General features: G+C 36.4%; 1 protein-coding gene across 9 annotated transcripts in view; it reads right to left on the bottom strand.

Moving 5' to 3' along the window:
- The window catches only part of RPS6KC1 (ribosomal protein S6 kinase C1), a 168,799-nt gene that overhangs the window by 29,138 nt on the left and 127,095 nt on the right, over positions 1 to 12,566 (bottom strand). For all 9 annotated transcript variants that reach the window (XM_014834845.3, XM_044757644.2, XM_070496935.1 and 6 more), the window contains 3 exons: positions 11,276 to 11,408; positions 412 to 2,007; positions 51 to 140 (listed from right to left, as the gene is read on the bottom strand). In XM_014834845.3, the coding sequence (XP_014690331.1) occupies positions 51 to 140; positions 412 to 2,007; positions 11,276 to 11,408 (1,819 nt within the window). The remainder of the gene's footprint in view (positions 1 to 50; positions 141 to 411; positions 2,008 to 11,275; positions 11,409 to 12,566) is intronic.

The raw sequence follows: 12,566 nt of genomic DNA, 5'->3' as shown, positions 1-12,566 counted from the left end.
AGCTGCCGAACTACTTTTTTAAGTGAAACATTTTAGGAGATTGCTCTAACCTGGGGCACAGTACATTCTCTCTATGGCATCGCTGTCACAGGAATCTTCAACCTCACTCCACCTGCTAAAATACGTTAGCTGAATGTGTCCTAAAAACAAAACGACAGGAGAAATCAAAACATTTTTCTCTTCCATTTTCTGCAGAAGTGAACTGTAATTACTCCTTTTGTAGCTAAAAACAGTATCATTAAGAATAATGGCATCATTAAGTACTAGAAGCTATTACTGGGGGTGAATTTGCTGCACTGATAATGAAGCTCTAGACAGGAAATGAAGATACTAATTACAAGATAAAACGCCTACTCAGTTAATTGGAAGCAACAGCGAATAAAAAGAAATGCATTTGCAAAAGTTCCTGACCTCTATCATTCAATAAGATGTTGTTTGGGTTCAAATCGCGGCACACAATTCCCTCTCTATGCAGAGCATCAAGGGCTACCACCATTTCAGCTGCCCATCTTTGAATGCAGCCCTCTGGGATGTAAAACCTGGAGTTTAGTGCTAATTTTTTATCAAGGTCCTCAAAAATGTGATGTATTTCCTTGTCTCCTTGTAGTGCTAACCCACTGTCTCCCCTAGTCTCATAGTCTCTCTGGAATAAAGTCGGTTCCTCTTTAGCCAAATCATCAGTTTGATCTGTAAACAGCAATACTTCTTCAGTTTTTAAAGTCTCCGTGTTTGCATTATACTCATTAGCACCTGAGAGTGGGTTAGAAATATGGAATAAGCTTTCTTCTGTGCTGTTTGCAGTTACAGCCGATGCAACCACTCCAAGCCCTTGAAACTTAGGATCTGAGCTGTGTAACAAAGACCTGTCTCCTGAACTACAGTGATCAACAGCTGCTGCAAATAACATCCCAAGCTCGCCCTGTGCATAGTGTTTCTCTGTTAAACTATGGGATTTAGGCCTAGAGGGATCACTCAATTCCTCTGTGCCTTTTTCTTCATATGCTTGGCACTGTTCCGTACTAAGCCTGAGGCATAAAACATCGGGGGCTTCCAATAGTTTACTTTCCATTATGCCTATATTAGTCTGTACAAATTTAGTAGGTCCCATTGCTGCACCATCTTTTGGTGGCTCCAATTCACCAGGTAGATTTACAAGAAGATCAGGCCTTCCTTCATCTGTACCACTGAGATCATCGAAAGCAGCATCTTTAAAAGAAATAACTGGGACTGAATCATCTGAGCCCCTGCTAATGGTGTCCTGAGCTATCAACTCTACCTTGCTTTCACTAATACTAAAACTCCTGGAAGTGCTGTCTCCATCTGGAAGAGTGAAAAATGGTTTCAAAGGCTCTGACTTTCGACTATACAATTTTTCTCCAAAATCAAGTCCTAGGAGTTCACTAGTGCTATCCTTACTGTCTATTCTAAAGAATTCCATGGGGCTGTTTTTAGATCTACTGAGGGAATCTGATGTTCCTGGAGAACTAACTGCTTCTAGGCCATCATCTCCAGGGAAGAACTTTAGCTCGTGAGCTATCAGCTGTGTGCTGGGGCTGTCGCTGTCAGGAGCAAGGCATGCCGGGAAGCTTTCAATAGCTTTGGTATCAACACCAATCCCTTCAGTCTTCATGAAAGGCTCCTCACTCAATGACCCTGGTTCAATCTTTTCTTGCCCATATTCATTGCATAATGTTAAATAACTAGTAGTACATTCTTCTTCTGAACTTGAGCCAGAATCTGGCCATTTTGGAGAGCTATCTTGGCCATCATCATCTTGGTAGCTATCCTCTTGAGAGCTTGGAGTAAGACTAGTCTTCAAGGGCAGAACTTTAAGCATGGTTCCACCATCACTTCCTCTGGATTCAAAGCTGCTGCTGTCCCGAGGACCAGAAGTCGGCTGTTGCAGGTGAACTTTACTAAGTGTAGATTTTTTCACTTCCTCGATGTCAAAGCTTTCTTCAAGACTTCTGTTTAGAAATTTACTGATATATGACCAGAGTTTGCCACCTGTGAACAAGTATAACCAAAAAAAAATTTTAAGATCCCCAAATTAGTGGTTACTTATTGAAGCCATTAGAAAAACAAAATTGTAATATTCTAGTATCAATATTAGAATATTATTAATATTAATATTCTAGTATCTAATATTCTAATAATCAATCAAAGGCAAGTCAATAATAACCATTAATATCAAGTCTGGTGTAAGACAAGCATTTTAATAAAATGCCTTCTTGTTATTGCCGACTGGTAAGTATAGTTTCAACCATATCTCCCGATAACAATTATCTTTAAAAGGACAACCTAGGGGCTGGCCCCGTGGCCGAGTGGTTAAGTTCGAAGGCTCTGCTGCAGGCGACCCAGTGTTTCATTGGTTAAAATCCTTGGTGCGGACATGGCACTGCTCATCAAACCATGCTGAGGCAGTGTCCCACATGCCACAACTAGAAGGACCCACAATGAAGAATATACAACTATGTACCCGGGGGTTTTGGGGAGAAAAAGGAAAAAAATAAAATCTTTAATAAAAAAAAAAAAGGACAACCTATTTCTTACTTTGAAGGGAAAACAGTTACAATAAATACTAGTATGAAATACAAGTAAAATTCTGCTTTAAAGTTAAATATAATTTAGGTTTAGAAACATCTGATTATGTTCTGATTTGTTTATGTAATAATTTTTTCAAGTATGACCCCTTGGTCAAACGGAAATATACAAATAAGTGCTGCTTAAAATTGTATACTACAGTGGGGAAAAAAATCAACATTATTCCATTCTGAAAATGCCCCAGCCCAGGATCAGCAAGGAGATGCGGCATCTGGTATATAATTATACTATTATAAATGACATACTAGTAACATTTTCCCCATTTTCTCCCTTCCCCATATATATCATGTGTGGTATTAAGAGCAAGTAAAGCAACTGAGGAAAATTAACTGGGCAGCCATTATTGAGGCAAGCTATTGTAATTGGGATTCTGTATTCTGCTATATATCAGAAACGTATATAAATCAATTTCACAAATATAGAGATCAAATAAACAAGGAATACTCCAATATTTTACCAGCAATACGTTAGATAGTTATTTCATCTTATTTTTCTTTTGTTTTAACCATTAAAAACTCAATCTCTTTTGCTAATTAGAATCTTTGAATAAATAAACTATAATAAGTATCAAAAACCTACCAAAGCTCTACTGATTAGAAAGAGTATTATAAAAAGAAAGAATAGTTAAATTTGATCCAGAAATCTTAAAAACAGTAATTGCAGAAGCATACTTTGTGAAGATGTAACTGTAGTTTCCAAAAATGGGAAACAATGTGTTAAAAATGAATCCCTCTATTAACATTGAGAAGGCAATTTTTTTCAGCATATTTTTAATGTCATTATTAAGCATCAAATACCAAAGGAAATACTAAATCTTAAGGGTAATAATCATTGACAGTCAATTGTATGTATAAAAAGGTCAATGGAAGCATCCAAAAAATCTTTTTTTACTTCATATTTCATTTCATTTAGAAGAACTCAATAAACAGATAAAGCACCCGATACTTGTGCCTAGCATAGAGTAAATGCTCAATAAAGAGTACTTGTCATAATATTAATCCTAGGGTACTGATACAGCCCCTCTTCAGTGATCTAGTTAACAGTCTTCTCCCACTTTGACAATAATTAGTGCTATAGGACATTATGGTGTTTGACTTCTCCCTCTCATTTTTTCTTAGCTAACTTTCTGTCCTCACTAGATTATATTCGGAGTTTCCTATTTCCCCATATTCAAACTGAAGTTTTAGGATTCATATATGGCTTTGAAACTCATTCACAAAAGAAGCTATGCACTGATTCCACCTTTTTTAGTCTTTTGACAACAATAACCCCATTCCTCTTATCGCAAACACCTCTATTATGGCACACTAAGAATAATGTCCGAACCTGAAGCTGGGACTCTTGTATACAATCCAAATAAAACATGACGTGTTGTTTTCAATTCTCCTAGATGGTGACTACTGTGAGAACAGGACCAAGTCTTTTTCATCGTTGTATATCTACTCCCTAGATGGTGTGCAGGACATGACAGGCACTCAGTCAATGCTTGTTAACTCAGATGACAACTCCTCAGAAGGAAATGTGCCATCACAGAGTAAACAGTATCTGTAGCTGTAAAGTTTTCAGTGATCGGCAAGACACCCGACCTGCAAAAGTTCCTGCAGAAGCTTCACTATTCTTAGGCAAAGTCTACCGGAATGAGTTGCTGAAATCTAAAATTCAATGTGCTTAAATTCTTTATTTTTGCCTCCAAAATTGCTTCCTCTTTCTGACTTCCAAGCCACTCTAGCACAAAAACTTTGGACCAAACTTGGATTATTTTCTCTCCCTTGTTCTTTTTACATGTGACAAGTTTCCAAGTCCAAGAAGATCTACCCATAATGGTTCTACCAGTCTTCCTCCTTTCAATTCCTTTAACCACTCTGTTTCTTCGAATAATGTTAGAGCCACAACTAGATCGCTACTTCAAGTCCTTCCTGTATCACTCTATCAGACTAACTGCTGCCCAATTAATCTTCCATTTTAGCACGGATGTTATCATGTCATTTCTCCATTCAAGAACCCAAAACCCTTCCACCTACTGAATGATGTACCAACTCCACAGAGGCATTTGAACCCCTCAGTTATATGGTATCAACCCATGAATTGGTCCTCTCCCTCAACTTACTACACAATTCATCTGAATTGGATTTCTCCACGTATAACCCATGCTGGGCTTTTCCTCAAACTATACCTACCACTTAGAATTTTCTTCCCTATTAGTTTCCCCAATATCTTCTTGTCAAAATCCTACCCATTGTTGAAGGTCCTTGAAAATTTGTTTTATTTTACCAATTTTTTTGCATCCCCTCACTGGATACAACTCCTATCTTCTCTGAATCCTCTATACCACTTCATCCCTCTTAGGACATTTACAACATTCCAGTTTATAGTAATGTTACTTTTATGCTTTTATTGTCTCCATTACCAAACTGCAGGGTCTTCACAACTGCAGGAAGAGGATTCTGTCTAGCATGTAAAATAATAGGTATTAAGTAATTATTTATTAAAGTGGGTTATAAAAAGATGACATCTTTACAAATTTTTTGAAAACCTTCAAGGAAAAAGGTCTATTCATGTTAATATCATCTTTATTTTTGGTCATACCTTCTATTTTAAAACAAATATATGGGTTTATTCTAAGACAAATTTTAAATACAGAAAATAACAAGGAAAACAGGAAAAAATCAGAATACACAAATCACTCATAAACACTATTAACCATCAGCACGTTTATTTTCAGTCTTTTTATTCACGACTAACCTCATATCATAAATATTTTCTAATTTTCATGAGACTATGAACTTGAATGGCTATATAGCATATCCACGTGATAGATCTTACGATATATTTAAATGTTCCTCTATTGTTGGACATTGAAGTTGCTTCCAGTCTTTTACTATTTGAAGAATTAAAATAATATATACTTTTACATACAAATACTTGACGTCTCTGATTATTTCATTAGGACAGAATCCCAGAAATGAAAATACTAGATGAAGAAGCATAGATACTTTTAATGCTTCTGAAATGTGTTGTTAAACTGCTTTACAGAAAGGTTGTACCAGAATCCACTCCTATAAGCAATGCGTATTAATGCCATCTTCAAAGCAACTTGCTTATATTGGATATTAGCAAGTTTACCAATTCGATTAATCAAATATGGCATCTTATTTAATTTCCATTCTTTTCATTATTAGATAAAATTTCTAAATGTGACTGTCGGCACTTTCTTTATGGAATTTGTCCCTAGCCTAAACAAGTACCTTAACATGAATTATAAAACTCTACATTTTCAAGAAAGAAAAAAACTCTTAGCTCTTCTCCACTCTTTGCAGGGTGCCCAGTTAAATTTAATGCTCGATATCAAGCTAAAGAAATAAAATTTGGTCCTATCATATACTTTTTTTAAGTTAAAAATCATGAAAATCACATAACTTATAAGAATACATTATTCCCTGTGAAGTTTCTCACCCACTAAAGCAGAGTGGGTTTTCCTTTCTGTAGAGTTAAGATCAGGCCTAATAAACAAACTTACACAAATGTCAACATTATTATTGTGACATTAAAAACAGTAACCCTAAAGAAACCTGTTATTGTTAACTCACATAATATAAATAAAAAATACCTAACATCTTTACAGTTAACACTTTAAAAATATAAATGACACCTTTCTGAGGCCCAATGAAGCATATACAATTGCAGGCATTACTTATTTCCCACTATGAAAACAGCAATTCATAAGGTTTAACAAAAACTCACTCTTTGTCTCTCGTCATTTTTTAATCTATTGGTTTTCTGCAAGATTGCAAAGAAAATTCGTTAAATTTGCTTGACCAGAATTAAAACTTTAATTTAATATGTACAATAAAATATTACTGGACCAATGATCAAGATCATCTTTCAGCCCAGCAATTCTGCTTCAAGAAATCTGTCCTACAAATAGTTCTCAGAAAAACCCTAAAATACACAAAGACATATAGGTAAAAGTACCAGAAAAATTTAAACACCAATTAATAGGGGAGTGGCCCAATAAATTATGGTAAATCTGCACAACAAATACTCTGTATCTACTAAAAAAAATAGTAACAATATTTGCAAATACCTACATAGCATTTACCATGTACCAGGATTTTTCTAAATGCTTTACATATCTCAACTATTTAATCCTCACATCAACCCTGTGAGGAAGGTCATTATTATCATCCCTATTTTATAGATAAGGAAATGGAGGCACAAAAAAAGTTACATAACTTTCCAAGGTCATACAAGTAGTAAATGGTGAGCCAGGCTTTGAGCTTAGTCTGGCTCGAGAATCCTTGTTTTTAATCACTACACTATGCTGCCTCTCTTAATGCAGACCTACACACACTATATACTGACAAGGAAAGTTGTCCAAGGTACACTGCCAAGGTGAGGGGGGAAGCAAGCTACAGAACAATATGTAAGATCCATTTATGTTTGCTTTGTTAAAAAACAGACAGGTAGGGAGAATATGTTTATAGTACACACAGGAAATTTCTTCCTCTATTTCTAGAGAATGGAACTGGGCATTAAAGAGAATAAGGAGGGAGAATTTTTATTTTCACTTTATATACTTCTATACAGTTTGAATTTATTTCTTTATATACTAGTTGTATAATTTTTTTAATTAGTTAATAAAAAGAGAATCGTGGGTCCCCAAGTAACTAGGGGAGAATTCTTTCCCATCCCCCATCTGCCAGGTGGGTCCACACTTGTCAAATCATTTTCTTCTCACTTAGTCATTCATCTCTTCTCTGACTGACTCAGTGTTCAACAATCATACACTGAGTACCTTCTATGTACCAAGCAGTCTGCTAAATGCTGGGATATATATGATGAATATGACATAATGCCTAATCTTAGGAACTTAAAAGTTTTAATAACACACATGGCCTTGACTGAATACAATTATTTTCCCACCTTTTCTTCCTCAAACAGAGTTAAAATAAGGGATTCATTAATAGGAACAATAGACATTTTAAAACTCTATCCTAAAATCCTGTCTTGTATATCCAACTGCTTACCCAAGACCAAGTGGATATTTAATAAGCATCTCAAACTCACATGTCCAAATCAGAATCCTGATTTTTTCCTCTAAATCTATGCCTTCTATAGCTTTCCTCATCTTAATAAATGGAAACTCCATTTTTTCAGTTATTTGAGCCAAAAACCATGGAGCCATGCAAGGCAGAATCATATCAGTTCTAGCTTTAAAATATACTCAGAATCTTCTAAGCATTTTCTCACCACCTGCGCCACTCACACTCTACCTCAGCCATCATCATTTTCACCTGGATTGCTGCAACCACCTCCAGCCGGGCCTCCTGCTTTGGCCCTTGTCCTCCTGTATTCGATGTTCCACAAAGCAGCCAGCACAATCTTCATCTTGTCCCTCCTCTGCTCAATAGCCCCCAGTGACTTCCCATGTATTCTAATAAAAATCAAGTTCTTAAAGCGGCCTATAAGGCCACACGGGATCTGCCACCCCGCCTCCCCACTTGTCTAAACTCACTTCCTGCCACTCTTCGCATTCTGCTCCAACCCACTGACCTTGCTGTTCCCTGTACATCAAGTCTACTCCTGCCTCTGGGCCTATGTACTTGTTCTCTCTTGCCAAGATATTCTTCCCTCATGTACCCACACTGCTCTCTCTCTAACTTCCTTCAGGTAACTGGCCAAACATCCTTCTATAAGGTAACCACTCTATATAAAATAGCAACTCCTACCTCACCCTTCTGGCATCCACTTCTCCTTTCCTTTATTTAATTTTTCTCCATAGCACTCATCTCCATCTGACATATATTTACCCATGTATTTGCTTATTGCCTGTTCTGCCTCTGTAACGTAAGCTCCATGTGGGCAGAGTCTGCATCTATTTCGTCCACTACCATATTAGAACTAAGCCTGTATCCCAGTAAGCACTCAATATATTTCTAACCAAATGAATTAAAAATGAAAAGAAAATGAGTCCAAGAGACTCATGTGAATCATGAATAGTTCTGTAAGCAGAGGAAAGCTAAAGCCACAAATCATAAATATTCAAACATTCATGTTATGGAGAAAACAATTGTTCAACATTAACTTTTTCAGTAATATGCACATATGAAAGTGACATTTTTTATGATATATGCACACCCGCCTAACTCACAGAGGTAACAAAGAAAGTACCACGACATGTAAAAGATAACACATTGTCCATCATCCAGTTCACTCAACTGCTCATGCCAAATCCAGGAAATTACTCTAGATTCTTCTCTCCCTAACCTCAAATCCATCACAGGACCCACTGATTTTACCCTCAAAGCATCTTCACTAGTACCCCAGAAGGCCATGCCATTACCATCTCTTGCCTTCTATTCTTGCGTTTCTACACTTCATTCCCCTTACAACAGCCAGAGTCATCTTTTTAAAATGTAAATCAGATCTTGTCACTAAAAGTCAAAGTCCTTACCCTGCCGAAAAAGGCTCCTGCCTGCTTCTCCAACAGCCTCGCAGACCACTCTTGCCCTCACCCACTACACCCCAACCACACGGTCTCCTTCCTTGTGCATCAAACATTTCCAAGTTTGTTTTTATCTTGATTTCTTACACTGACCCATGTAGCTAGAATGTGCTTCACCCTTACATCCAAATGGTTATTTCTTTTGTTATTCAGAACTCCTCTTAAATGTCACTTTCTTAGAGCAGGCTTCCTTGACTTCCTTGACTACTAATCTAAAGTAGTCCCCCACCAATCGTTCTCTATTAGATCTCTCTGAGTTAAAGATCAGGATACTCATTATTATCCAATATTCTCTTGCTTTTTGTTTTTCTGTTTGACTCTCCACAACAAGAATGTAAGTTTCAAAGGAACAGGCTCTTTTCCTGTCTTGTTCACCTAAAAGCCTAGTACATAATACGTGCTCAATAAATTTGTTGAATAGTAAATGAAGCCAGAGTCCGTATTTGCATTATAATTTACTATCTTTGTATCATAAAACCTTCTTAAAATTAAACCACAGACACCTGAAATGACAATCAAAAGAGATCCTCCCCCGCCAAATTTAAATAATCCAGAACAAATGCTATGGTCATGTGACCATTTGAAGGCAGGCACAGTCAATAATAAAGGAAAAGAGACTTGGTAAAGATAATCTAAAACAGTGGAAAAGTTGAAAGCCATAAGTCTATGTCTTTAAGACAGATTATAAAGATTTTCTATAGTATAAAAGTAAAATTAGTTGAAATACCAGCTGTAGGGAGTATAAGAGAAGGTAAGAGGATGGCAGAAGAAAACCTGAAGTATGATTTGGAGAAGGAAGAGGAAGGGGAACAGGAAGAGGAAGTTGCAAATAGCAGAGGTAAACTAAGATTGAAAATTTGCCACAGATAATCTCCAACATGAATAATCCACACTGGGTAATAGAATATTGACTATAATTACATTCATCCTACTGACCTTGTTCTAAATTATTATGGATTATTACTACGCAAGTTATTTTGTTCCACACCAGAGGTGGCTGTATTTCGCTATCAGATGACATGACCTCTAATTCAATAATGTCTGTAATGCACTGGTATCCTCAGATAAAAGCTGTCTATAATGTCTGAACAAAGGTGAATTAGTTATCCAATTCACACACGCAATTAACTCTCTTAATACCTGAGAGACCATGGAGCCCCTTCTGAATTTCCTATTAAACACTACATATGGAGGTCTTCCCTCCATCTGTAGTTATCTTGTGCTGTACTTCATAATAAACAATATTAATAGTTTATTGCCCCGGTCAAAAATCTTGCATTAGTTATAAGAGACCTCATTCCACAAAGCAATGACTCATTTTCCTGGGAAAATGCATTAAATTCAAATGTTATGCCTATTAGTAAAGCACAACAGTTCTTTATTCTCAGTAATGTAAAAATAATAATACCTTCATGAAATACGGCAAATAATTTAAATTTTTTTACTATTTTTAAGAACACCTCTTAAAAGCCAAAAGTCAATATTTATTATGTGGATTTATATTTATATGCTGTATTCAGTCATTCTAAATAAAAGACTATTTACTTAAATTCAGATGTTAAAGGGCAAAAACAAATCAAAACACAACATTTTTTTGCCACCTGTTCCCTCTACTAAGAGCTAAAATTTCATAAATAGTTCGAAGGCAGAGCACTTTACCTCTGCTTTGTACCCATATGTGATGCCAATGGCTGTATTCGTAAAAACTCAGATCAGAATCACTGGGTAATGTCAAATGTTAAGCAAATACCCATGCCTTCTAAAAAAGGAGGTAATTAATTAATTCTTCAGGGGATGCTTTTTATTTTAGTTATCTAACATTTATGATCTTTTTAGCAGAGAACAAAATGAAATCCCTAAAATAAAGCCTGGCTCTCTTTAGCACAGATTCACCTTAAAGTTCTCGTCCTATCGGATCAATTCCAGGAGAAAGTAGCTGTCTATCCAAGAGTGTTGCTGTGGTTCAAATGAAACCTGCTCCTCACCTGGGTTTTCTTTTCCCCCACAACTCAAAATAGGGAGGGAGAGCAGAGGAATAAGGAAACAGTTTTTCACACATTTGATATGTTTTATCCGCTCATGTAATGGCAGAAGGACATTATAGAAACTGAAAAGCTAAACAGGTGACAGTCTTTGCTGCATAAACAGTTTAAACTACAAACCAACCTTCTGCGTGCTGCAGCACAAGAAACACCGACTCCTCAGAAACGATGTACTTGTGCAGACACACCATGTTGGGCACACAGCGGGGGATGATGGTCTTTCTGTTCCTGCTGTATTCACTGCTTTTCCTTAGACCCTGACAGAGAACAAAAAGGTCAGTTGTACCCTCAGTTGCCTTTGGAGCCTGCTGTGCTCTGTGTTTATCAACCAAACTAATCTATCCGAGTTACTCTGGGCTTCAGAGAAACCACTCATCTGCTGCTCTATGCCCCTCGGTCCCTGGAGGCTCTGCTGATGGCATCTGGCGTGGATCCAGAGAACGGAAGATGCCACAAAGCTGCCATTAAAATCAATTACGTGGGTCAGTGTTTTTATTAGAGATGCTCTCAAACTAAGTCATCAGGATGACACACAGTTATTTCTCTATGACCTTTTCCTTAAGTTTTATTTTACTTAGGTATATCTTTAAAGCAGTAGACATTGTGAAATCAATTCAAATTCCTAAGACACAAAAGATATTCCCAGATTTAACAGGCAATTTCCAAATTCTATTCCAAAAAAGTACAAAGGTTATTTTAAGTTTTCCCCAAAGGAACAGGTGTGTGTAGTTTCTGGTGTCATACCCTGGTTTAAAAATCCAGGGAAAGCCCAGCGATGAAGTATATTCATAAAAAGAAATTTGTTTCAGTGTATGTCAACGTGACCTATTGCCATACTGATAAGTAAAAGTATCAGAAAAAGAAAGATAAAATTAATCTGAAATTGATTAATTTGGGATGCTGTAGAAATGCTTAAATTAGGATATTTTTAGAATAGGTACTGTCACAATCCATTTCAAATACAATTTCGCAATTACAAAATTTAGGGAGTTTTCTTTCCTTATTCATTTAGTTACAAATTGAGTTATATAGAGAATCAAAATTGAATTTATATCAAAAAGAGGGCCAGGGATGTAGATAACTCTTCCCAAATATCTGCAACAAAGACTTTAAGGCAAAACTTCAGCTCTTAAGAGCTGCAATCATAGTCAAAGGTGAGACTGTGCGTGGTCTTCAAAATGCATTGAGACGTATTTAAACTACACACTGTACATTTCAACAGCATGAAATGAGTCTTCAACTTATCCAAATTATTTTCCCCATTCTCTATAATCTAAAACTCCTTTAAAATGTACGCTATAGAGCATTTATCAACTGTGATGGAAGGACAGAAAGTAAAACAAATACAGATTATCACAGACAGAAGAGAACATTCAACACCCAGGAAAAACATATTAAATATTATTTCTTTCAGA

The sequence above is a fragment of the Equus asinus genome, chromosome 25, assembly GCF_041296235.1.
Source record: "Equus asinus isolate D_3611 breed Donkey chromosome 25, EquAss-T2T_v2, whole genome shotgun sequence".
Classification (NCBI taxonomy): Eukaryota; Metazoa; Chordata; class Mammalia; order Perissodactyla; family Equidae; genus Equus; species Equus asinus.
The sequence above is the reverse complement of the archived record's forward strand: the minus strand, read 5'-3'. Positions and strand labels throughout refer to the sequence as shown.